At 38.6% G+C, this 22076-nt stretch overlaps 3 protein-coding genes and 1 long non-coding RNA gene across 4 annotated transcripts in view; 1 reads left to right on the forward strand and 3 right to left on the reverse strand.

The window, feature by feature from the left end:
- Positions 1 to 321: 321 nt before the first annotated feature.
- Positions 322 to 8382, reverse strand: LOC137089075 (cytochrome P450 2J2-like). The gene is made up of 9 exons (XM_067452528.1): positions 8132 to 8382; positions 3806 to 3965; positions 3549 to 3698; positions 3308 to 3468; positions 3055 to 3231; positions 2797 to 2938; positions 2524 to 2711; positions 2281 to 2422; positions 322 to 910 (listed from the first exon to the last, which is right to left on the reverse strand). The coding sequence occupies exons 1-9, from the start codon at positions 8321 to 8323 to the stop codon at positions 735 to 737; spliced, it is 1488 nt and encodes a 495-aa protein (XP_067308629.1). The 5' UTR covers positions 8324 to 8382; the 3' UTR covers positions 322 to 734.
- Positions 8383 to 8427: 45 nt separating this feature from the next.
- Positions 8428 to 9815, forward strand: LOC137089077 (uncharacterized). The gene is made up of 3 exons (XR_010907637.1): positions 8428 to 8521; positions 9563 to 9628; positions 9715 to 9815. It is a non-coding gene; the product is annotated as an uncharacterized lncRNA (long non-coding RNA).
- A 2174-nt stretch (positions 9816 to 11989) lies between these two features.
- si:dkey-7l6.3 (B-cell lymphoma 6 protein) lies at positions 11990 to 15984 on the reverse strand. The gene is made up of 3 exons (XM_067452531.1): positions 15440 to 15984; positions 15253 to 15331; positions 11990 to 13650 (listed from the first exon to the last, which is right to left on the reverse strand). Exons 1-3 carry the CDS (start codon positions 15755 to 15757, stop codon positions 12830 to 12832), a joined length of 1218 nt encoding a protein of 405 aa, XP_067308632.1. The 5' UTR covers positions 15758 to 15984; the 3' UTR covers positions 11990 to 12829.
- A 372-nt stretch (positions 15985 to 16356) lies between these two features.
- Positions 16357 to 22076, reverse strand: part of gtpbp4 (GTP binding protein 4) — a 15573-nt gene continuing 9853 nt past the window's right edge. Inside the window, exons 10-16 of the mRNA XM_067452530.1 lie at positions 21258 to 21368; positions 21012 to 21141; positions 20825 to 20925; positions 19566 to 19763; positions 19268 to 19333; positions 19003 to 19137; positions 16357 to 16815 (exon numbers count right to left, since the gene is read on the reverse strand). Coding sequence (XP_067308631.1) covers positions 16663 to 16815; positions 19003 to 19137; positions 19268 to 19333; positions 19566 to 19763; positions 20825 to 20925; positions 21012 to 21141; positions 21258 to 21368 — 894 coding nt within the window. The 3' untranslated portion in view covers positions 16357 to 16662. The remainder of the gene's footprint in view (positions 16816 to 19002; positions 19138 to 19267; positions 19334 to 19565; positions 19764 to 20824; positions 20926 to 21011; positions 21142 to 21257; positions 21369 to 22076) is intronic.

The raw sequence follows: 22076 nt of genomic DNA on the forward strand, positions 1-22076 counted from the left end.
ACGGGTGTCATGACAAATCCTGTCCCCCTGTGAAATCGTGTCCGCAAGGACCCCCAGAGCGATTCTATTGGCTGAATTTTTTTTTAATAGGTCATCTGTTCAGAGCCTGATTACAATTCTTACACAATCGCGTTTTGATTTTTGCTGTTTAAATTGTGTTAAAATAGTCTTTAATGTCTTACAAAGCATATGTTTCATATACTAGTAGTATATAAGTGAAGCTATAAGTGCTTATATAAGTATATAATTCAGAACATGTTTTTACTCCCATTATAGCAATCAATTACATATTTCAAATAAATGTTTTGCGTGTGTACTTAGTATGGCAATGAATTCATAGTTTATTAGTTTATTATTTAGCTATTTTAAACCAATTGATTGTCCAGAACCATGTATAACAACTTTTGATCAGGCATTTAAAACCGCTACCAGCGGGACACGATTTCACAGGGGGACAGGATTTGTCATGACACCGGCGAGGCGGGGTCCCCTCCTCTTCTTACTCTGATTGGCTGTGATTCAAGGCCTGTGAACCTGAAACAAACCAATCAAACAAACCAACGACGGCAGCGACCCAATTAGGGGCAGAATAGGACGTGTCTTCACACAATGCGGGTGGACCTATGTAAAATACGGGACAAATCTTTGATACGGGGACACGTCATTTTTCCTGAAAATACGGGACGATTCCGTATTTCACGGGACGGGTGGCAACCCTATGCATGTTGCTTGTTTTAGCGTGGCACTGCACACAATTCATAAGGCTGGGGACAGTGAGTGGCCCCCAGTTTAAAATCCAATTTGGGCTCCACACCAGCTGGTGAAGAGAAAGTGAAGCGCTGCAGCAGAGAGGAGAAAAACAGGAACAACTCCATCCGAGCCAGTTGCTCCCCAAGACACACTCTCTTTCCTGAAAATTAGAGAACATTATGGTTACATATGGGAACATTATATATTTAATGTGGGGCTTGTTCGGCATAATCTGTGTGTGTGTGTGTATACAGGATTATTAGGAACACCATACTAATACTGTGTCTGACCCCTTTCGCCTTCATAACTGCCTTAATTCTACATGGCATTGATTCAACAAGGTGCTGAAAGCATTCTTTACACATGTTGGCCCATATTGATAGGATAGCATTTTGCAGTTGATGGAGATTTGTGGGATGCACATCCAGGGCACGAAGCTCCCGTTCCACCACATCCCAAAGATGCTCTATTGGGTTGAGATCTGGTGACTGTGGGGCCATTTTAGTACAGTGAACTCATTGTCATGCTCAAGAAACCAATTTGAAATGATTTGAGCTTTGTGACATGGTGCATTATCCTGCTGGAAGTAGCCATCAGAGGATGGGTACATGGTGGTCATAAAGGGATGGACATGGTCAGAAACAATGCTCAGGTAGGCCGTGGCATTTAAACATTGCCCAGTTGTCACTAAGGGGCCTAAAGTGTGCCAAGAAGACATCCCCCCACATCATTACACCACCACCACCAGCCTGCACTGTGGTAACTAGGCATTATGGATCCATGTTCTCATTCTGTTTACGCCAAATTCTGACTCTACCATCTGAATATCTCAACAGAAATCGAGACAACATTTTTCCAGTCTTCAACTGTCCAATTTTGGTGAGCTTGTGCAAATTGTAGCCCCTTTTCCTATTTGTAGTGGAGATGAGTGGTACCCGGTGGGGTCTTCTACTGTTGTAGCCCATCCTCCTCAAGGTTGTGCGTGTTGTGGCTTCACAAATGCTTTGCTGCATACCTCGGTTGTAACGAGTGGTTATTTCAGTCAAAGTTGCTCTTCTATCAGCTTGAATCAGTCAGCCCATTCTCCTCTGACCTCTAGCATCAACAAGGCATTTTTGCCCACAGGACTGCCGCATACTGGATTTTTTTCTCTTTTCACACCATTCTTTGTAAACCCTAGAAATGGTTGTGTGTGAAAATCCCAGTAACTGAGCAGACTGTGAAATACTCAGACCGGCCCGTCTGGCACCAACAACCATGCTACGCTCAAAAATGCTTAAATCACCTTTCTTTCCCATTCTGACATTCAGTTTGGAGTTCAGGAGATTGTCTTGACCAGGACCACACCCCTAAATGCATTGAAGCAACTGCCATGTGATTGGTTGATTAGATAATTGCATTAATGAGAAATTGAACAGGTGTTCCTAATAATCCTTTAGGTGAGTGTGTGTATATATATATATATATATATATATATATATATATATATATATATATATATATGATAATGGATATAGAGTTTGCCTATACCTAGAGAAAAGGGTAAAAAGGCATCTCTCCTCCTGAAATTGCCCTCAGCGTCCAGGAAGTGACCCGGGTTAAAAGAGTGAGGCGTCTCCCACTCGGACTCATCAAACAGCACTGATGTCAAACTGCCGGTCACTATGGTGCCCTGCAGAACCACATGAGTAGAATTATACACACTGCTGCTTACTGTACCTTACTGTGCTTGAACTAATAGGTTGTATCTTTGGGTACAACCTATTCGTTTACCTTTGGGATAGAGTATGGTCCAATCTGAGTATCTTCCACAGTAGCCCGGACCACATTTATTGGGATAATATTTCCAATCCTCTGTATCTCATGAATGACAGCATTGGTGTAGGGCATGCTGTCCTTGTCTGATAAAGATGGCTGCCGTGACCCTCCCACAACACGATCAATCTCCTCTTGAACTTTGGCTGAAAATACAGAATTTAGAGAGAGTGTGACTACATATTATTTTTAATGTGCATAGGAATGTATTTTCTCCTAGTAAGCTCTCACCCTGTATCTCAGGATATTTTATCATGTAGAGAAGACCCCAGTACAGAGTGGTAGCGGTGGTCTCAGTTCCTGCCACAAACAGATCCAGAGTACAGATACACAAGTTCTCCACATCAAACCCAGCGGCTGTGTCGTCCTTAAGCTAAACAACATGAATGAGAGGCATTTAAATTCAACAGCCATACAATATTATATTATATTGTATGGCTGTATACAATACAGCCCCCCCCCCCCCCCCCCCCTCAGAAAGGGTCTTACTTTTTCCATCTCAGTAAGAAAACAGTCAATGTAGTCTCGAGGATTTGATGGATCATAATTCTCTCTGTGTACATTCACTCTCTCTCGAACAAAGCCAATCACTTCTTTCCAGAGAGCAATAATTTTCTTGTGCGGTCCAGGCAGTCGCCTCATGAGCCATGGGAACATGTTATAAAGCTAAAGAAATCAAAACAAAAAGTAGATGAGTAGTGAAGAAAGCAAACTTAACTTGTTAAAATGAGAAAACATTTACTTGAGCACAGACGCCTCCTTGCAGATAAATAGCTTCACTGATGTTCTTCAATAGAGACTGGAATTCATGGTCACTGTATTCAAATCGATTACCAAACACAAGGACACAGATCACATTTGAGACAGCGTTGTTCAGCAGAAAGTGAGGGTCAAATGGTCGACCTGGAAAAGTAGTTGGTGTAAATCACACTGTGCTTACAATTTCAAATGCATTGTCAGTTATTTCAGGCCTCATTAAATACCTTGTTCATTTGAAATGGCTTCATTCAGAAAGCAACACTCAAGACTGATGGATGGCTCTAAACTTTTCTTTCCCAATCCAAAGTTTCGTAGAGTTGAGAGTGCAAATCTCCTCTGATGCTTCCATTTATAGCCATTGGCGACAACTAAACCTGTTCACAATACAAACCCAGTAGATCAGTGACACATATCCAATAGATTACAGACAATCTATGGTGAAATGTTAATCACCGATTTAACATTCTGATATTAAACTGACCTCTGTCTCCAATGATGTCAAAAAATATAGGTAATGAGGGTCGATCAGCGAGGTTATCACCCTGTTGTGTATAGACCTCCTTCACTAGTTTATATCCATCCAACAAAACCATTCTTGGTCCAATTCTAAGGCTAAAAATCTTGCCATATTTTTCTGCAAACTGTAAAATATAATTTGAAAATCAACATAACATATAACATAATAATAGGTTTCAGTGGTGTAATCTTTGTTCATTTTATCACATTTACGCTGACAACACGGATGCAATTTTTGTCATGAAAATAACATTAATTGAAGGTGACTTGACAAACTATCTATAATATAAAAAACATTCAGGAAAAAACTAAAAATAAAGGCACATTATGTATTTTTTCACTGCTAAACGCTGCCTTTTCAAAACAAACCTCACAACCAGTGGGAAAAAATCGGAACGGGACTCGGACAAAAATGATGCTCATGCAGCAGAACTTTTAATTATTACAGTCTCCATTTCCGCTTCTTTAAGTGTTTGTGGGTAACGCGGTGCTGTTTTATAATATTAGATAAATTTGAGTGTGTTGAAAATTATGTTCAAACGTTACTCTGTGCATTCGATATGTGGATGCTATGAGACACTTGTTGCACACTGCAGTAAACAAGATATTAGAATATTGTATTAATAAATGCTTGTGTTGCTAAATGGCATGCAATTCATTTTAAAACATTGTATTCTGGAGAAAATGCAGTATTACTGTATAAGAATTTGTTTTCTGCCTATAAACGTCTTCAAACAGTTCCATTGTCTAATAAAACAATATTTATTTAATTGTGTTTGGTGTTTTCATGGTTTCCAAAATAAACTGGAAATCGACGGTAACGTGAATATGATGTCTTTGATAGGCGATGCACGGCCGTACATGGTCTGTGTCCTGGTTAAAACTGCTTATTTCTCAGGATTTAAACATTCTTGGAAACATTTGGGATAATATAAGTACATAATTCAACAAAATATATAACTGTTCTAGTGCAATTGTAGATATCCAAACATCGTACATATTGTGCTCTTAAATCAGACATGTTTTTTATTATTATTTGTTTTACTTTTTTTTTCATGATTCATGCGTACTGTAGGCTATCCCATGTTTTGTACATGTTTGTGATATTTATGGCTATCCCATGTATTTTACATGTTTGTGATATTTAATTACCTAGCTCATTGTTAAGGTGGGATCATATTTGCTCCCAGGTCTACCCTGCTCACTGCATGGGTGGAGACTGGAGTAAAGTCCACAGCTCCCCAGAATATCCAACCTCAATCTAACCCTATCCCTCTATAGTCCAGGTAAAGTAACGTTTTACGACAGACTAATTGTAAAATAATTTTTTTCAGCTTAGATCTTTTCTATGAGGTGTCCAGAACAACATACTAAAAGTCCTAAGAAATCCTAGTTGAGGAAATATGTTAAATTCTCATCAATCCGAGATGTGTGCCAGTAAGGCCAGACAACAATGGACCCCAATGAGGCTATTTTTTCCATTACTCCTATCAAAATGAAACTTTACACAATAAAAGTACACATTAAAAGTATTTTTTTTGTTTTACAAGTTTCTTTGGAAATTAATTTTATGCAAATGAGCTATACACTAATCGAATATGCCCAAAATACACCCAAATGGGCTTATTTTTTTCTTTTACTCCTACCACAATAAAACTTTACACAATGAAAGTCTACATGAAAAGTAAAATATTTTGTATTCAAAGTTTCTTTAAAAATGAATTTGAAAATGCAAATGAGCAATATACTAATCGAATATGCCCAAAATACTCCCTATATGGGCCTATTTTTTTCCTTTAATCCTATCACAATTAAACATCACAGTAAAAGTATACATGAATGTAAAGTAACATTTTTGTTTTCCAAGTTTCTTGGGAAAATCTATTTTAAATATGCAAATGAGTTCAACACTATGCCTAATTGACGTATGGCCAGAGGTGGGTAGTAACGAATTACATTTACTTCGTTACATTTACTTGAGTAAATTTTTTGGGTAACTTGTACTTTTAGAGTATATTTAAAAATGGGTACTTTTACTTTTACTCAAGTACATTTCTTGTGAAAAAACTGTACTTTTACTTCGTTGCATTCGGTGGCGTTCCTCCGCTACTGTCAATGGTGATAATTAATTATATAATTTAAAATAAGTTATGACTTGTTCGCAAGTCTCGCGAAACGTTGGAGAGGCTGCTTCGCGAGAGGTGGATACGCATCACCCGCATAAAATAAGCGCGCGTTTAGTCAGAAGATGATGGCCGAAGCAGAGGGAGATGTGTGTGAGCTACGGCAGATCACCCGTACGTGGCCTCATGTTCAGCCTGTTTTCAGTCCAAGATGTCAAAAAGAACAGTTTCATAATTTAATGCATGCTGTGTGCACCAATATGAACTGACATCTCAGCATACAATAATTCCAGCTCCAACCTGAGAGAGCAGTGGTAAGTGTAACAATGATGCCTATATTTGAACACTATTAATGGTATTTGGTAACTATGGGCACTTTTCCTTTATTGTAATACTATTTCACACACTGTCCGAGTGTTTTCCTCATATGCGCCCTTGTGCAAGCATTGACAAATCGTTTGAATCCTCCGAACACACGTCCACAAACAAACGTTCACATCTGCACATTTACATTATCTTTTTTTTTCTCACAAAACGAGCAACCTCATTGGCAAAATGTACCTGTGACAATGTTTTTGCAAACCACAAAATACGTACCAATACACACTGCAGGAATTCCAACAGAAATGAACACTATATAGGCAGAAAAACTGCATTTTTTTAGTCTGGTTTGTAAACTAAAACATTTTGAATTTTGCGTCACAGCTCCATGTTCTGCTTTTCTGATTCACCAGACTTGCTCGATAGCTCAGCTGATACAGATTTGTATTTACAATGCGAAAAGCTTGAGAACGAACCCCATGAAGAACGAGTCATGATAAAAGAGCTCAAAGACGAGTTCTAAACACAAGCTAAAAATACATGGACACAATTTTATTTTTGTCACATTTGCTGTTGTTAACACTTTCGGGTAGGTTTAGTGTGGGTGTAGGCTAGGTTAAAAACACAACGTAACAAAACATGTCAGATTCACGCAAATCTGTTCTGAAAAAAAAATAAGCTTTTAGCGCCACCCAGTGGACATTTCACTTTGAAACTGTCGCAATATGTACGTATTGGTACATATTTTGTGGTTTGCAAAAAGGTTGCCACAGGTACTGATGAGATCAGGCTAAAAACGAAACAAATTGAATAGCCTAATGTGACATCTTGCATTTATACACATATCCGGACAGACAACAGTCTGCAGTGTATACATAAATTTAAAAATGGGACTGTATTTTTAAGAATGCATATACTTATAAAAATATAAGAACAAAGTATGTTTTAAAAAGAGCTGTGGTTAGCCCAGCACACCATTAATTTACACGGTTTAACCATTAAACACACACACACACACACACACACACACACACACACACACACACACACACACATATATATATATATATATATATATATATATATATATATATATATATATATATATATATATATATATATATGGAGGTGTGTGAAAGCTCTCTAAGTAGTCTGAAATTCAGGGTTTTTGGATCTTATCAATCAGATCGAAAGTAACTAGTAACTAAGTACTTGAGTAGTTTTTTCATCTAATACTTTTTTACTCTTACTCAAGTAACTATTACGATTGTTACTTTTACTTTTACTTGAGTAAATATTTCCGTAAGTACTTGTACTTTTACTTGAGTAAAGATTTTGGCTACTCTACCCACCTCTGCGTATGGCCAAAAAGCCATAAAGGTACAATTAGAAAAAACAGGGGCCAAATATCTAAAACATTCATACTGGCACAACTCTCAGATTGATGAGAATTTAACATGTTTCCTCAACTAGGATTTCTTAGGACCTAACGTACACTTTCCTCCCCAGTTCGACGCCAGAGAGGACGTCATTTGACTGCAGTGAGCACTTGAACCCTGGCCTCATTATTTGCCAATTGCCGAAAATGGGAGACCCAGAACATGGGAAATTTGGGGATATGTGTTGTTATGTCAACGGCGTATTCACAATATTCTGACAAGAACTCTCAAGATGCGCCTTAAAACGTGCGATTGTTAAAATTAAAACTAACCGTTAGGCCTATTTTCGTCAGTAATTTTTGACAAGATTAACGTTTGCAGCAGTCACTAAACCGCTATTTAGCGTTTGCAGATTTCCATACACGGATACATTTAGTTAGATTTAACTGAAATTTGAATTAACGTTACCTTTGCAAGCTGGAGATGAATCTTACTATTGTCGATATGATGGATGTCTCCTATAATCGGCAAAGACCATGGTCCTGGGGGAAAGTTCTTCGGCGCTTTATTTCTGATATAATCACTTAGCAATAAAAACACAGAAAAAAATATCAATATACTTTTGATATCGACCCACTCGTAAAGCTGCAACATGTCCATGACTGACACTTCCTGGATTGTTGTTTGCAAGTTGTGTTCAGTTACAGTTGTGTCCAAGTGGGCAGGGTTTAAATGCCTGCAATAGCCAAAGGTAATTTGCAGTTTGAAAATCAGATTCCTTTTGGCTAAGCCTTAGTGTGATGCCGTAGACATGTATAATTAGGCCTATGTCATTCTTCATGGTTTGTGTGGATTCAGGTGACAGTACAGTTTTAATCTGTTAACTTAGGCCTGTGTGTGTAGACTAGCCTGTATTACGGTAGGTTACATAATTATGACTTGCACTAATTAGGGCAGGCAGTTACATAAGAGAAGAATTGCTGTTTAAAAAAATGTTTTAATTTATTTTATGACGTGCATGACGATGAATTCTCATCATGTTGTGTTTTTGCTGCTTTTGGTTTACTGATCCAGACTTATCCAACCTAATTTAATGTAATTCTAATATACATGGCATTAGCCTAAATCAGTTAATTTAACATCTTGTCAGTAACTGGTTAAAGGCACAATATGTAAGATATTTGGATTAAAATATCCCACCACTAGAACAGTATTATATATTTTGGTGACTTGTGCTTACATTATTATTGAGTGAACTTTTAAATATTTCTTATCATGTTGCTCCCTCTATAGGCCATGATCAGTGACTTGTCGGTGTCATGCTCAAAGTGGCATATAGTAGAGCATCTGTGCAACCCCTACTATAAATATTTGTTACTATATTATAGTCATACTTAATATACCCTTTAAACAAAAATGAATGCAGCCTTGGTGAGCAGAAGAGACTTCTTTAAAAACATTTTTAAAATCTTACCATTCTCTTTTAAAGATACTTTTGTAATGTATCTTTAGAGGTAGGCTACTATAAATTGTGCTATGTAGAACCATGAGAGGTGCCATTATATAGCCCTCACAGGGGGGCCTTGAGAGGATAGTAAATGATTGAAAACTTTACTTACAGAATGCCCTAATTGCTAATTCATGCTCCGCTCGTCACCATGTTGGTAAAAACCAACATAACATACTCTTGTAAACTATAGCATAAAAAAAAATTGAACACAACTAAAACCACTTAACGTTAATCTTGCTAAAAATAAATAATATTTTTGGCATTTACTGTCCTTTTTGTGTTGTGGCAATATATATTAAATTTAAGTTGGTCTAAATTAAATGAAACATTCAGATTACTTTAAATGTGTCAGTTTTTGTCAAATTTACAAATAAATCCTACTTTTACAGTGCATAATCACTGACGCTGATCTGGAGCAGCTTCCACACACAGACGATCACATCCATTTCCTTCAGGTAACAGAGATCTGACAAATAGTATGTTGTGTTCAGTAAGGCAGTCGGAATCTGATTTTCCTGCTGTTTGTCTTTGTGTCTTGTAGAGTTTCCAGTCTCTCTCTGACCCTTCTGGATCTACAGACACACTCAGCCTCACTGTCAGTTCTCGTCTCTCTTTTGATGATTTAAGAACTTTTGCCTCTCACCTTTAAAGAAGAGAAAGAAAACTTGTGTAGAATAGGTAAAGTATTGAAACACTCATTTACTCTTAAGAAATGTTAATATAATGAACCAATAGACTATGTATACCTAGACACATAGCACTAAAATAAAGGTGGATTAAAAGGTATATTTTTACATTGAAGTTCTCTGATGGTTTCCACAGTGAGATACATCGAGGTGATTCCTACTCCTGAATACAAGAGCAGGGAGGAGTTCCTACAATGTAAGTTATTATCAGAGAGGACGGAGAGAAAGCCAGTGTTTTATCAAAACAAATAAAAACTGAAATAACATTTTACATGTGGTACGCTTGCTAAAGATGAAACATTTAACGGATTTGGACAAAAACTTTAGAGACAATCTAGTTTTCTAAAATATAATCAAATCAATTGAACACATATTAAGGTTAACCCAATAACACTGCTAAAGTTAATTGAGTTTTTATTGTATTTGTGTCAATGTTATTCATGACATAGTCATTGTTGCACATTATCGATCACATTTCAGTCCATTCATACTGTGATCATCCAGATAGATTTGATCATTTGTCTCAGTTGTTGTGTCGAGAGAGTGTGTGTGGACGTTGTTACTGGGAGTTTGAGTGGAGTGGTGATGTGGAAATATCAGTGGTGTATAAGAGCAACGGCAGGAAGGGACGGGGAGATGAGTGTAAATTTGGACGTAATCATCAATCCTGGTGTGTCCTTCTCTGACCCCATATGTTCATTCTGGCATAAAACAGACATTACTCCCAGCAGTCTCTAGCCCTTCTAGAATAGGAGTGTATGTGGATCACATTGTAGGAGTTCTGTCCTTCTACAGCATCTCTGACACAATGACCCTCATTCACAGAGTCGACACCACATTCACTCAGCCACTCTATCCTGGGTTTTGGGGTTGCTATAATTCTCAAGTGAAACTGTGTGATTCAGCATAATAGATTATAGACCTTTTACACATTCAGTGCTTTTCCACTGTCAATCAGTTCTGAACACTGAAGATTAGTTCCGGTTACATCTCCACATAAGCATGGTGAACCGCTTCTGCTCAGGATTTTTTCGGCACATGCCTTTCTGTGCTGGTATAATGCCTGCAGTAATGTAATAATGGTATTTTAGTATAACAATCTCTTGTATAATAAATTATGAAAAGTGGGAGAATTAATTTAGAAGAATATACATCGACAGTAACAATATGTAAGCCATAATTATTCCATTGACATATGACCATTATTGTTCTCATGATTGTATATTGGTAATACGTCTTCTTTATTTGGTTGACTGGGTAGCTTTTCTTGTAAATATTTGAATACTAGTCCCTTCCTGCTTCAAAATCTTCACCATTATCCCCATCTTAAAGAAACCCAAAATCACAGGACTGAATGATACCAGGACCTGTTGCTTTAGTGTCTGTGCTCATGAAGTCATTTAAGAGAGTGGTGCTAGCCCACTTGAAGAGACATCACTGGACTGGACCCTTAGTTTGCTTATCGAACAAACAGGTCCATATTTCTGCAACATCTGAATGATGGACTGCTGAAAGGATTATTGGTGCTCTTCCACCCACCCTCTTGTACCTGTACTCTTTCAGAGTGAGGAAGAGGGCAGGTGAAATTATCATACCTCACTCAAACAGGCCACAACCTTTTAAAAATGTTACTGTCTGGCCTGCAACTCAGAAAATTTGGCACTAGAACATCTAGGCAGCTTCTTCCCACAGGCCATCTCCCTCCTGAACAGTTAAATTCCTCTATTAGTGCAATATCTTGTTAATTCACCCGATTATCCATAATTCTGGAAATATCCAGACTTAGCTTGTCTTTATACTTCATATTTTTATTCTTTAATTTCTTCTTGTATTTGTATATGTGTACTGGAAACTTCACTTACCAAGAAAAAAATTCCATGGACCTCATTTACTTTTTGTCCTAATTTATATGTAAAACTATTTATTATATATGCAAAAAAGGTTTTATTCTGGCTCATTTTTCTTGTTTTTTCATATGCAATAAAATTGTAATTTTCAACATTAATTAGTACTATAGACGTCACAATAGTACACTGTCATATTACATATACAAATCTGTATTTCTTTCCCAACACGTCCAGAACATTGATAATGCCTCACTACCTACAAATAAAATAATCTGGGACAAAATTCCTGAAATAACCATTTATTTCTATTAAATACAACACAGACAAATCCAGTTAGTTTCTGCCGTGACTAGCTGCAAATATATATGTATAATCTATAATTATATCTAATTTAGATTATAAACTCTTTAAACAACATATCCTGTACATTTTAAGTACATCAGGAGAAATTGTGTATTTCATGTTGAAGGTATGAGTCTTAAAGGGTTAGTTCACCCAAAAATAAAAATCTGTCATTAATTACTCTCCCTCATGTCATTGGACGTTAGACCTCTGTTCATCTTCGGAACATGAAATGAAGATATTTGTGTTGAAATCCGATGGTTCAGACAGGCCTTCATTAACACCAATGTCATTTCCTCTCTCAAGACCCATAAAGGCACTAAAGACGTCGTTACAAAGTCCATCTCAGCACAGTGGCTCTACAATCCTTTTGTGAAAAGCGGCGAGAATTATTTTTGTGCGCAAAAACTATTTTTTGTCTGAAGATGAACAAAGGTCTTACGGGTGTCGAACGACATGAGGGCGAGTAATAATTGACAGAATTTTAATTTTTGGGTGAACTAACCCTTTAATTTGATCACACCAACTTTTCAGTGTATGCTTGTTGGGTCCATACAGTCTCCCTGCAGTATGTATATAATGCATCTCACTGCTTTAGGTTTTGCAAAATCATGACCTGTTAAAAGTTTAAATAAGGGCTTGACCACTGCAAAATGACACTTGGCATATTGAATGTCAAATTTTCAACTCTTCTCAGTGATTGCAGGATACTTCCAAACAACAGCAAAACAAAATTTAAAAAATGAAATCCTGCATTCTCTGTTGCGAGCATGTGAATCTTTCAGGGCAACGTGTCCTGCTGCGTGTTATTCGGTATATGAGAGAGCGCGTGTAAGTCAGGGTGGTGTTTCTTGGTATGTATGCGCAGGTACTGTTTCCCTGCGAATCGTTTTCCACAGCGGGTGCACTCGTACGGTCTCTCTCCGGTGTGGACAGTCTGGTGAGCCGTGAGGTGTCCAGACTGCGTGAAACGTTTCCCGCACTGCTCACAGCGATACGGCCGCTCTCCAGTGTGAATGCGCATGTGCGTGTCCAAACTCTGCGATGTGGTGAAACTCTTCCCGCAGATTGAGCAGATGAAGTGTCGTTTGCCGACTCCACCTCCCCGTAGAGCGCCCAACCGCCCATAGAGACCAAACCCTGAGACGTTACCAAGAGCAACGAGCCGCTGTGCAGCAAACAAGGGAGAATTATGGGATACAAAAGAGTCTGACCCACCAACCCTTTGTGGTGAGTTCTGCAAGTGTGTGAGCGTGTTACGGACAGAGTGTGCGGCCCAATCGGATACCGGGTCCAGATCGGTCTTCGCACACAAGTCTTCCTGAAAAACTCGATGGAGATGGGAAGCGCGAGTATCCGACGCGGTTTGAGCAAAGGAGAAGGAAGCGTTATCCGAAGCAGACAGGTCGACGCTGGAGTGCTGGGACTCGTCAGCGCCGGAGTGTGTGTCTGCAAATGTGAGCGTATGGGAGTGCGTGTCATGGTCAGGGGAGTGTGAGAGTGTGTGAGAGTCCTGTGCCGAGAGCTCAGCAACATCTAGTTTAGGGGAGTCGTGAGCTGCCGCAGAGACACTTTCACCTTCGTCATCATCGTCATCCTCATCTGTTGAGAAACAAACAGTATGAATGAACACGTCACACTCTTTTTGAAAAGGGTCATTCCGAGTACAAGTCCCCATTGTACATGCACTGAAATATTGGATCATTTTGAACAAATTAGTTTGACAGTAAAAAAATTTAAAATTAAAATGATGACTAAAAACCTTCAGTGGTTGCTTTTACCATTTTTTTTTTAACAAAACATGATCTTACTAAATGTTTGTTTAAAAAAACAAAGTACAAATTACTATAATACTGTAATAATCAAGTAATAATTTGCACATTAAATGCAATGCAATATGCATGTCACCCTTGATTTGCTCAGTTAGGGCTTAAAAGACATTAATATTCAGAAAGTATTATCAGTCTAACTGTACTGACACTATCAGATAAGAACACAAACTGAATGGAACTGAATATTGACGGTATTGTCTTCTGTAGAGCTCCTTTATAGCAAAAGTAGTTTCATAACTGATGTACTGCATCACTGACACTATTACTGAAGTAAATTGAATTGACATTGAACTGAATTGAGCTGAATCATGGCTATTGTTTTGAAGAGCTGCTTTATAGCTGGATTTTGAAGTTGTTTCATAATTTATGCACTTAGCAACAATGACACTGTTGTTGATGTGAACTGACCTGAATAATGACACTATTGTCTTCTGTAGAGCTGCTTTATAACTGAAATCATAAATTATGAACTTTGCATCAATAATATTGTTATTTTTCAGTTTATAACAATGCTTTGACACACCTTTGGCTTGCTCAGTTGGGGCATAAGGACACTTTTTATTTAAAATATTATCGATCTAACTCTACAGACACAATTGGATCGAACACAACCTGAACTGAGCCAAATAATGAAACTATTGTCTTTTGCAGAGCTACTTTAAAGCTAGAATTGTTTGATAATTGATGAACTCTGCAACATTGATACAGCTACTGAACTGAATCAACATTGAGCCGAATAGTGACACTACTGTCTTCTTGCTGCTTTATACCAGAAATTGACATGTTTCATAATTGACGAACTTCAAAACTGACACTTATTGACCAAATTGAATCAACATTGACCGGAAAAAAGCTGAACAATGGCACTATTGTCTTCTGTACAGCTGAAATTGCCACAACTTGGCAACATTAATGCTGTTACTCTGCTGTTTATTACCATTAATCTACTTGAAACAATCTGTATTATATAAGTGTGACATAAATAAATGTGACTTGACAGTATGAAGACATCACAATCATGTTGAAGGGGTAGACATGGACATTCAGGCTTATTTCTCAGAACATTTTCAAATACTCAATTCATTTTTATCTTAATAATAAAAAAAATGGAATAATGTAAAATGCTACAGTAAAAAAAAAAACACATCCTTTTAAAGTAAAGTATTCTTAAAATGACAACTTACATGTTGAAATTACTGAAAGACCTTATTCCTTGTGTGAACCATTGCATTTATTAACATTTTAAGTTGTGAGTTGTCAAATTTTGACTTTTTAAAATATCCAAATTTAATCGTAACATATGCATATCAATTTTTTTTAATCAAACAGTTTTAATGGTAATGCATACAAAGAATGAGCACAGGCTACTCACCTCCCAGAGGCGGATGCTCGAGACCTTCCTCTTTGATTTGCATTTGGATCAAATCTCCTTCATCGCGAAATTCACATGCCTGGAATCCGATCAATAACAAATAATAATCACGTTTAAACAAACAGATATATATATAGCTTTATGCTTCCATTACAATCACCCCCCACAAAATAAATGTTCATCTAACCTCTGCCACTGCACCCTGGCTGGTGGACTCTCCGCCTCCGGACGTTTTTCTGCCCACTAGCGACTCGCGAGCACTACTGTCACACCGACCATCTCGAACTACCGTTGTCTCTTCGCTGTACCCTCGCGCCGCAACGATAGACTCTATGAGCTGCAGTTTCCTTCGGAGCTCCTCGTTCTCCTTCTGATGGCGTGAGATCTCGATGTGTAAAACGGCGTAGCCATCGTCCACAAGCTCGCAGATCTCTGCCACCGCCGCACGAGTCAGGGTCTCCATGATGGTCGCGAGCTGGGAGTGAAACGCCCGGTAATTCGCCATCCTTCGCGCTCCACTGCGTTCGGGACGCCTGTATGTGCCGTGGACAAGTGTGTGCGTTGCAGAACAACTTTAAGTCACGGCGATAGCCGCTTTAGTTGTCTGTAAAGTGAGACTGCCCTGTGTTGTTTTGATTTTCTGTTCTTAAACGGTGTAAACGCTTCGAGACTGTTGCTAGTGTAGGCTGATGTCGTTTCCGGGGGGCTTCGCTCAGAGGTTGTCAAAATAAAAGTCACATGTAAACTATTTTTGTATTGTTAAAACTTAATAAAAAACTGCAAACTGCCAATCTTATTTGCAACGAAAAACACAAGTAGCTAGTACAGATATACACTACAAAATATGACATTACATATTTCAATAATTCAACTGCTGAAAACCTGTTTCTCCATAATCATTTACATTGCTCAAAATAACGACAGACAGAATAAGGTGGCCGATGGGAATTGCGTATTCGTTTACTCTGGAGCAGGCTAAAAAAAAAAAAAAAAACATTTAAAAATATATATACACATACACTCCATTCCATCCCACACAGAAAGAAACAACGACAGTACCATGATTTAAATTTAGGGGAATCAATTTCACACATGAATTCCAGGTTCAATACTTTGGTTGGTTTATTTAACTCCCAACTGCAAACAATAGCTTCAATATCCATCTTGTTCATTTGTTTTGTAAATGACGAGAGTTCCAAATCATGATCCTGTAGATTCCATGATCATTCTGCATGATATCAGACACTTAGAATGATGTGATTACATACATTTTAATAACTAATCATTCTTTAATGTTTACAGGTGTATTCTCACCTGTATCAGAAAGAACTGGTAAAAAGTACAGAATATAACATTTATTAATCATTGCATAAGGACAGGTATGAGTATGCAAGTGATGCAAGGCTGCATTTATCTGCGGCTGTTGGTACCAGATTTCCTCTTCCCAGCAAGGAGATGTTTAGGTTTGAGATCAAACACGTGTCGATCAGATTCACCCTTCCTTCCCTGCCTGTTCATGTCCTTCTGTGAGCTCTTCATCATGGTCTTCACCTTCTTCAACATCTGGAAGTAATGAGACAGACAGTCAGTCCAATGAACATGTTTGCAACATAAGTAGGTACTGAAACCCGGTATTAAATCAGCCCCGGTGTTAAATTATGAAAGACCGCAGTATCAATAAGCTCTGACGCTATCGGTTCTGTTGTCGGTACTGGAGCAATGAAGAAAACACACTTACTATTTATAATTGCTTTATAGACGTTATATTGCAAATTCTAAATTGCTACCCGTTTCTATAAGCAATAATATTAAACCATGTGTTAGATTTTTGCTAGTCGCAAACCAGAAGAGAGAGAGCGATCTCTCACGCGGATCCCTACAGCACGCACGACATGACAGTCCCTGCTTAATGAGTGAAGACAATGGCTAACAAAAGTTTAGTCTGGAAGGAGCGTCTTGCGCTCCTTCCCTTCACAGCAGTGAGCATTGGTTCCCCCTAAACCCCAGCTTAACATCAGAATCAGCACAATTTGTGATTATTGTAAAATGCAGTCTCTACTGTTGCTAAATTGTGGAATGTGTTTTTAAATAAATAGATAGAGCTATTAAAAGCACAATCCACACAAGGGTTTCCAGCTTCAAGGCAGCTTATGCGTGTGCGCTTTGAAATCAACACAACTTGCACATTATAGTACTTTAGGCTTTGTGTGCTACACTAGCCTGACAAGCCAGACCCACATCAAGATGTTTGGTCTGGAAACTCACCATTGACGGCTCAATCCAAAGGGACGGGATAAACGGTTGTCTTTCAAACTCCCTCTGCACACGATAGGATAGCGCTATCCCCAACCAGAGCAACGAAGGTGAAACAGAGCTCGTTGATCGATTAAACATTCGCCGTATCCGGTCAGCAAAACTCAGAACACATCTTTCCCTTCTTAAGAATGACTTCAGTGTCGTTCTTTGTTCTTTTCTCAGAGAAAAGCTTAACTCCAAGTCTTCCAGAATTCGAAAGACCGCCGTTCACCAGTCTCTGCGTTTACTAGAAGCACGCAAGCAACTCGGCCATCGTCATTATGGCCCCGCCCACCGACTCTATACACGATGTGATTGGCCCGGCAAGAGTTAGGCGAATACAGCTCAGAAGGGTATCGAGAGTTGCTAGACGACACTTGCGGTCAGATTAGATTTGCTGCCGCTAGGGTGCGTCTAGATTTCTAGGCTAGTTCTTTGTTCTTTTCTCAGAGAAAAGCTCAAATCTATGTCTTCCAAAGTCACGGCCAAAGCCGTTTCGAAAGACCGACCACCATTCTCTTCTGTTTACTAGTAGCACGCAAGCGCAACTCTTCTGTCATTATGTTAAGCCCCGCCCACCGACTCTATACACGATGTTATTGGCCTGACCAGAGTTTGGCGATTACAGCTCAGAAGTGTATTGAGAGTTGCTAGACGACACTCGTGGCAGATTAGATTTGCTGCCGCTAGGGCGCGTCTAGATTTCTAGGCTACGTCTACACCATCAAATAGCCTATGTCAAAATGACCGCTTGGAGAGTGTTCACTTAAACACAGATCATGTCTTAAATGGGCGTTAATAGTTGGGAGAAAATATCATGTATATTATTAGATCTGCATTCCGTCTTTAAAGGGCAGCGTCTAATAAACTCTTGACGATTGTGTCATTAGGCAAAGAGAAAGATACTCAAAGCTTTAAAAAGCATGAATCTATTAATTTGTACAATGAAAACTATGCAGTTATTTTATATTTGATTATAATTGTCTTTTGTAGGACATTACCCAAACAGTAACGTTAGTAGAACTTCCTGAAATGAAAGCACCATGTTTTATTGTATGTTTACTGTATTTATTTGACCATTTGTTTGTACTTTGTTTCTTATTCTTATCATATGCATATATAAAACAAAAAATGCCTGTAAATGCACTGGTGTTAGATGTTTTATATTCGTTTTGTTTAAAAATTGCTGTTTATTTTGCTATAGATATTTTACATGTTCAGATTATAAAGCAATGTTAATTATTTGCTTAATTTTTCTTTTTATTATTATAAAGTCTAACAAAAAGAACCGATGAGGATACCGTTAAAGGTCCAGATTGATAAGCAGTTTCGGTAAGAGTAGTAATACCGTTAAAACCTTTTCCATCTAACCTACTATATGACTTAACATCTCTCATACACAACTTCATTTCAAACTTGTCTTGTAAATGAATGCAGGCAGTTTCTGAATCTGACCTTGGCATCTCTGACCCCCGATTGGTCCCTTGGTGGTCTCGATGCGCTCTGACTGCGAGTACGTGACGTCGGTGGTGCGGAGACTTCCCTCTTCCTCTTTCGAACCAGAGAGCGAGATCTCTGAGCATAGTGGCTCTAGAGGGACAAAAGGTGAACACAAACATTTTTAGCTTACACAGAAACAGATCACCATGTGAACACAATCAAGTGTGTTTCCAACAGAAATACAGTACAAGGGAAAAGCTTTAAGTATACAGGTTCTTACATCATCTTTATCAGTCATGTCCAAACCCAGATCAGACATCTCCTTCTCCAGAGTCGCTCTATCCACCTGCAGTCCCACATAGATCATTCAAATTAACCCATCTTTAACTAGCTAACTAATCAATTGCAAACAAAAAACATGTACTAATAGGTTATTGAACAACAACAAAAAAACTAACAAAGAATAAAAATTAAAAGTGCTTCATTTGAAGAATTTTATTCTTTACCTAAAGTAATTTCTGATATTAAACTACATGCTATTATTTAAACGTATACAAAAATAAGCCTGCTGGACAGACCTTCTTGGCTGTGCGGGGTATTCTGGGTCCCTGTGTGTCTTTTTCTTTGGAAGCGAGAACCTTCAGCTTCCGCTTCTCACGAATCTGACTGGCCAGCTGTCGGATCTCCTTCATCTCCTCATCCTCACTCTCCTCCTCATCCTCGTACTCTCCGGCCTTCTCACGCAGCTCCTCTTCCTGTTCCAAAGCCTCCAGCCTCTGAGAATAAGAGAAAGGACAGCAATTCAGAGCATGTCTTCTTCTGAGGCAACCTCTATATTAATTCGGACACATTTGAAAACGTTTTTGTTTCTAAATGCTCTGTCCACACTAGCGTTTTCCAAAAGTTTCTCATCCACACTGAAAGGTAAAATATGAAGTGTGTGCAAATTAACATTTTAACAACTGTGTGACAGCGAGTAGCACATAACAGGCCGAATACCAGTAAAAACATGAATTAATCTCGGTACAATATGCGTCCCACGATTAAACATCCGTCTCTGTTTTCGAATACCTCCTCTTTCACGGCCCCCATTATAATGTGAAAACAGCATTTTTATTAATGAAAACAAAGCTTTAAAAAGCTTAAAAAACTGTCTCAGTGTGGACGGAAGGCCAAAACAGAGAAAAATATGCATTGTCAAACGAAACAGTGTGGACTGAAAAAAGGACATAACCAAATAAATGTAATAAATAAATTATATATATATATAATATGTGAGTGTAACTATGGATTTCCAACTGAATTTGAAATTAGATATAATGGATTACAGATAGGGGTGTGACGAGTTTATAATTATTACGATTATAAAGCTGTCTCGCAAAATCACCATGACGGAGCGTGAGGGTGAAATTAGCATAGAATATGCTACCAGTATGTTTACATCCACTGTCATTTTGCTTTTTTTAAATAATAACAGTCGTAGCTCAGCAGTAATCAAAGTTCACTGATCATGTGACGAGAGTAAGGTGAGATGATTGACATGACCATGGCGGATGATTTCATTTGCCAAACAGCCTGACAGTGTCTGATAAATGTGCTATCTTGTAGGAATGGACACTCAGCAATGGTGCTCCCTATACATAGAGTATGTGAGACTGTGAATCAAAAACGAAAGTAAACGCAAGCTCCCTAATGCGCGCAATTAAGGCGACATACAATAGCCAGTCTCACAATATCCAAGCTATCTTAGGCTGGGCCGTGTTGTGGTAACCACCTCTTAGCTCTGGTCTGTTTTGCTCTCCGTTACAGAATAAAGCTATGGCATATGTTTTAATACCTTCATGATCTCTGGGTCTATATAGTCAGAAATATTGTGACCCTCCCAAATCTCAGGAATCTTATCCTCCTTTTCGTCTGGATTCATCAAATCCCAGTATTCTAAAAAACACAAAGCAAAATTTTGTCAGACACACCTCAAGTGTGTATATTTTATGTCCATGTGTTTGTGTGCATTTATATCTTACTCTGTAGATCAAGTGTGTAATCATCTCCCAGCTCAACCTCCAGGTCTCTCTCCAGTTTGCGTTTGGGAGCATCGGTCTCCATTGCCTTCCTACGTATCAAAGCCCCTTCGGGAATAAACGGAGGCCGTTCCTGCACAGACCAAATCAAACACTTTTATAAAAACACTATGTTTACTGGAAGCATTTATTAAGAAAGAAACTTACAACTAAGGGGACAATTGTTTATGACGACAGAAGAGCATGTACCTTTTGATCTCTCTTGGCTGGCACTGCCAGATGGAGTCTGTTCAAGACATCATGAACCTTCTTGCTTTTCATTTTTGTGTCCACACGGTGAGTCAACAGTCGATCACATGCCTGTTAATATTTTTATTTTAAAAAAAATGCACAAATCATCTAAAACCACCAGCTCTACAAAAGTCTCTTACTCTAGAACAGGGGTCGCCAACTGGCGGACTCCGGTCCGGATCCGGACCGCGAGATGCATCCATCCGGACCGCGCAGCCTTTTGACACACTGAAATAACTAAATGCCTAATGCGATTTAAAATAAATAAATAAATAATCACATTTATATCAGGCAGCTCAGTAGAACCGTTTTTCCTGTGTTGCCTATGTCGCGCATTTCCTATGTCGCGCGCATTATGCGCGAGCTCAGTTTTGAATCGACTCCTGACAGAAGAACTTCACGATGAGTGTATCTCTTGTAGCACAGGGTGAAATCAGTATGTACATGGAGGATTTGAGGGAAATATAATATAAATGTAATACATCGTGCAGCTCTTCTGTCAGAAGTCGATTCAAAACTGAGCTTGCGCGTATGTGAGCGTCCAGTGTGAGATCCTGAGACGCGCCCATGAGCTTCAGTCCGGTGTGCGGCTACGTTACTATGCTCACTATATGTTTAGACGCGCAGTGAAGAGACTGAAGAAAGCGGCGCGCAAAACAGAGGCTGAATCAGAAATTGGCCCCTTAACCCTCATCCACTATTCCCTACGTTAGTCCACTATTACAGTTCACTTGAAGGAGTGAATGAAAACGAGTGCGTGAAGTCGGACAGCTGTTG

This window comes from Pseudorasbora parva, chromosome 9 (assembly GCF_024679245.1).
Source record: "Pseudorasbora parva isolate DD20220531a chromosome 9, ASM2467924v1, whole genome shotgun sequence".
Taxonomy (NCBI): Eukaryota; Metazoa; Chordata; class Actinopteri; order Cypriniformes; family Gobionidae; genus Pseudorasbora; species Pseudorasbora parva.

Excerpts from the sequence above, each read along its gene's own strand:
- LOC137089075 (XM_067452528.1), bottom strand. The coding sequence starts at position 8,323 with ATGGACATGTTGCAGCTTTACGAGTGGGTCGATATCAAAAGTATATTG. Across the intron at positions 3,232-3,307 it reads AAGGAGGCGTCTGTGCTCAA|CTTTATAACATGTTCCCATG; the intron begins GTAAATGTTTTC and ends TGATTTCTTTAG. Across the intron at positions 2,712-2,796 it reads AAAATATCCTGAGATACAGG|CCAAAGTTCAAGAGGAGATT; the intron begins GTGAGAGCTTAC and ends CTGTATTTTCAG.
- si:dkey-7l6.3 (XM_067452531.1), bottom strand. The coding sequence starts at position 15,757 with ATGGCGAATTACCGGGCGTTTCACTCCCAGCTCGCGACCATCATGGAG. Across the intron at positions 15,332-15,439 it reads GCCAGGGTGCAGTGGCAGAG|GCATGTGAATTTCGCGATGA; the intron begins GTTAGATGAACA and ends ATCGGATTCCAG. Across the intron at positions 13,651-15,252 it reads CGAGCATCCGCCTCTGGGAG|ATGAGGATGACGATGATGAC; the intron begins GTGAGTAGCCTG and ends GTTTCTCAACAG.